Below are 2,768 nucleotides of genomic sequence, written 5' to 3' on the forward strand. Positions count from 1 at the left end.
ATGGGTGAAACTCTTGTGTTCTTGGCAATTTTTGTTCTCCTTGATAGGTGGGATGCGATGGATAGTTTCCCTAGCCTTTTACCGCCGGATTATTCACCAAACGTATTAGTGCAACAATTTCATTTTGTTCTGAGAGAAGAAGTTAATGAATAGGTGCTATGATTGAATCCTTTTACAAGACCTAAAGAAAATAGAAAAAATAATACAAAAGAGGAGAAAACAACAAAAAACTTAAAACATTAAAACAGTGCATATTGAAATACCCTAGTTCATAAAACCACACTAATATAGAGTAAAAGGGGTTCAGAAAATTCACTGAACAAGATAATCACAGCGGTAGAAGCACTTTTCTTTTTATTTTTCTTCTTTTCTAAATTTACAAAATCAAAAAGATAAGCATCTTAATTACCGACCACCAGAGAGAATAGAGTCTGCTACAGAATGTAAGAAATATTGGTCTGTAAAAGTAGCAAAGGACGATGGGATATCTTCAAAGCCAGCAGGTTGGGCGGAGCCAAGACCGAAAGCGGAAATGCCCATGGCCAGTGGAGATAAATCTGGCAGAGCAACTGATCCATCCAGGTACAACAAAACTTGCCTCATACTTGGCCTAATCTTTGGTTGCGAATGAGAGCACAATAAGCCTAATTTCAACACCATTTCTGCTTCCTCTTTCACATACTCAGTGCCCAACTTTTGATCAACAGCCTGGAGAATATTTCCTGCTTTCCAGCACGAAAATACCCAATCTACCAAAATGATATTCTCTTCTGGCTCTGCACGGGTTTCTATTGGCCTCCTTCCACAGGCAACCTCTAGCAAAAAGGCCCCAAAAGCATATACATCGGTGCTCGTTGTGGCCTTCCCTGTCCTGCTATACTCAGGGGCAAGGTAGCCAAGAGATCCCGCTACATGGGTGGTTTGAGGTAGAGTTCCATGATCGTATAGCCTTGCCAGGCCGAAATCTCCTAATCTTCCATTCAGTTCATCATCTAACAATACATTACTGGCTTTTACATCTCGGTGGATCACAACTTGCTCCCATTCTTCGTGTAGATAGAGTAATCCTGAAGCCACACCTCTGATGACTCGAAATCTTTCGCTCCAGTTGAGGGTACGCTTTGGTTGTTTGAACAGAAAACTGTCTAGACTACCCTTGGACATGAATTCATATACCAAAAGTAACTCTCCTTTACGCCGACAATAACCCAGGAGCGGCACTAAATTTCTATGGCTTAAGCGTCCAATACTGACGATTTCTGCAACAAATTCCTTCATTCCCTGGCTTGCGTGATGAGAGACCTTCTTGACAGCAACCTCAACCTTGTTTGTTGTCAAAATGCCTTTGTAGACCCTGCCAAATCCGCCTTCTCCCAATAGCAGTTTTTCTGTAAACCCCTTGGTGGCAACGTATAAATCTTTATATTTGAACCTGTGAGGTCCATAAGCAAGCTCCCATTCTTCCAGCACTTCTGCATACTTCCACTTCCTCCTCAAATAATAAGCTACTCCAGATGTTAGTGTTAATGACAAAAGTATGCAAATCAGGGGCAATCCGACGGTGAAAAATTTAGACACTTTCTTAGGTCCAAACCGAGGTAGCTTGGGGAGCCGAGACAGATCAAGAGCTTGTGCAACACCATTGACCCTGAAGCTCCATCCAAGTACAAACTGAGATGTTCCCATGTCGAGTGGACTAGAGGCTGCAGAAAAGCCAACATACATGGTTTGCTTTAAAATTGGCGAAAGATCATATGTCAAAGACAAAAGAGGAGTATGTGGTTTGGCAGCCGCTATTGGAGCTAATGTAACATTGATTCTCCTGTCCGCCCCGTCGTATTCCACCCAAAGTTGCATCCGCTGACCGCTGCTAAGAGTTAAGTTGTCAAATGAATTATTGTTATTAGCGTGGTAACTTGCTGGGCTGGATACGATGGACTTCACCGAGTTGACATCAATACCAACATGGTTGGCATTAATATCTTCAACTTCTTGGTGTTGGAAAGTGTCAAGCTCCACAGCAAAAACATGATTTGTTTGATTCCCGTCGGTGTTTCCATCGACGAGGCCTAGGAACTGTGAGAAACCCACTTCTGTAAGGTTTCTTGTTGGTGCAATCACGAAAGCTATTCCAGGACCATTCACGCGTGAGACTTCGGGTACTATAGCAAACACAAACTGGGTGGAAAAGGAGAAAGCTGAACTGTTATGTGTGCTCTTGAAGTTTATGGGATTAGGATAGAAGGCATGCCCGGTTCGAAATTTGGTGGTGTTGGTTATTCGTAGGAGGCCATTGTTGGTGACTGTGGCTAATCCATCCAGGCTTAAATTTGATGATTGAAATCCTTGAAAGATGAACCCAACATCATCAGAAGCCGCTGCACCAACTACGATGTGAACTAGAAAATAGGCTAAGATTGCTGTTACTAGTTTCAACGACATGACTAAATAGTTGAATGCCAATTGCTAAATTCTTCTTAATTTATCGCTCTTTCTAATTTCTCACACACACTTCGACTGCTTTTTAACTAAGCCAAATGACAAGCATTTATAATATGGTGGCGACTGCTTGGCCACTATGGTAGTGGTCTTTTTAATTGTACGGAGCAGGCTCTTCTCCATTGTATTCCTCCTCCATTTTCCCTCATTATACCTTTGGATGATTGCCACATGGATTTATAGTTATCTATGACTCATAAAGCTTTCATTGACTTGGGTTTAACTAAAGTTAATTTGATTAACATTTCCATATTTAATAACTACTATTA

The 2,768-nt window shown here is 41.5% G+C and overlaps 1 protein-coding gene across 1 annotated transcript; it reads right to left on the bottom strand.

The window, feature by feature from the left end:
* Positions 1-284: 284 nt before the first annotated feature.
* Positions 285-2,498, bottom strand: LOC113735897 (L-type lectin-domain containing receptor kinase IV.1-like). The gene has a single exon (XM_027262865.2). It carries the CDS (start codon positions 2,440-2,442, stop codon positions 406-408), a length of 2,037 nt encoding a protein of 678 aa, XP_027118666.1. The 5' UTR covers positions 2,443-2,498; the 3' UTR covers positions 285-405.
* Between the last annotated feature and the right edge of the window lie 270 nt (positions 2,499-2,768).

The sequence above is a fragment of the Coffea arabica genome, chromosome 3c (genome assembly GCF_036785885.1).
Source record: "Coffea arabica cultivar ET-39 chromosome 3c, Coffea Arabica ET-39 HiFi, whole genome shotgun sequence".
NCBI classification, from domain to species: Eukaryota; Viridiplantae; Streptophyta; class Magnoliopsida; order Gentianales; family Rubiaceae; genus Coffea; species Coffea arabica.

Bases quoted from the DNA above. Each gene is read 5' to 3' on its own strand.
- LOC113735897 (XM_027262865.2), bottom strand. From the start codon at position 2,442: ATGTCGTTGAAACTAGTAACAGCAATCTTAGCCTATTTTCTAGTTCAC.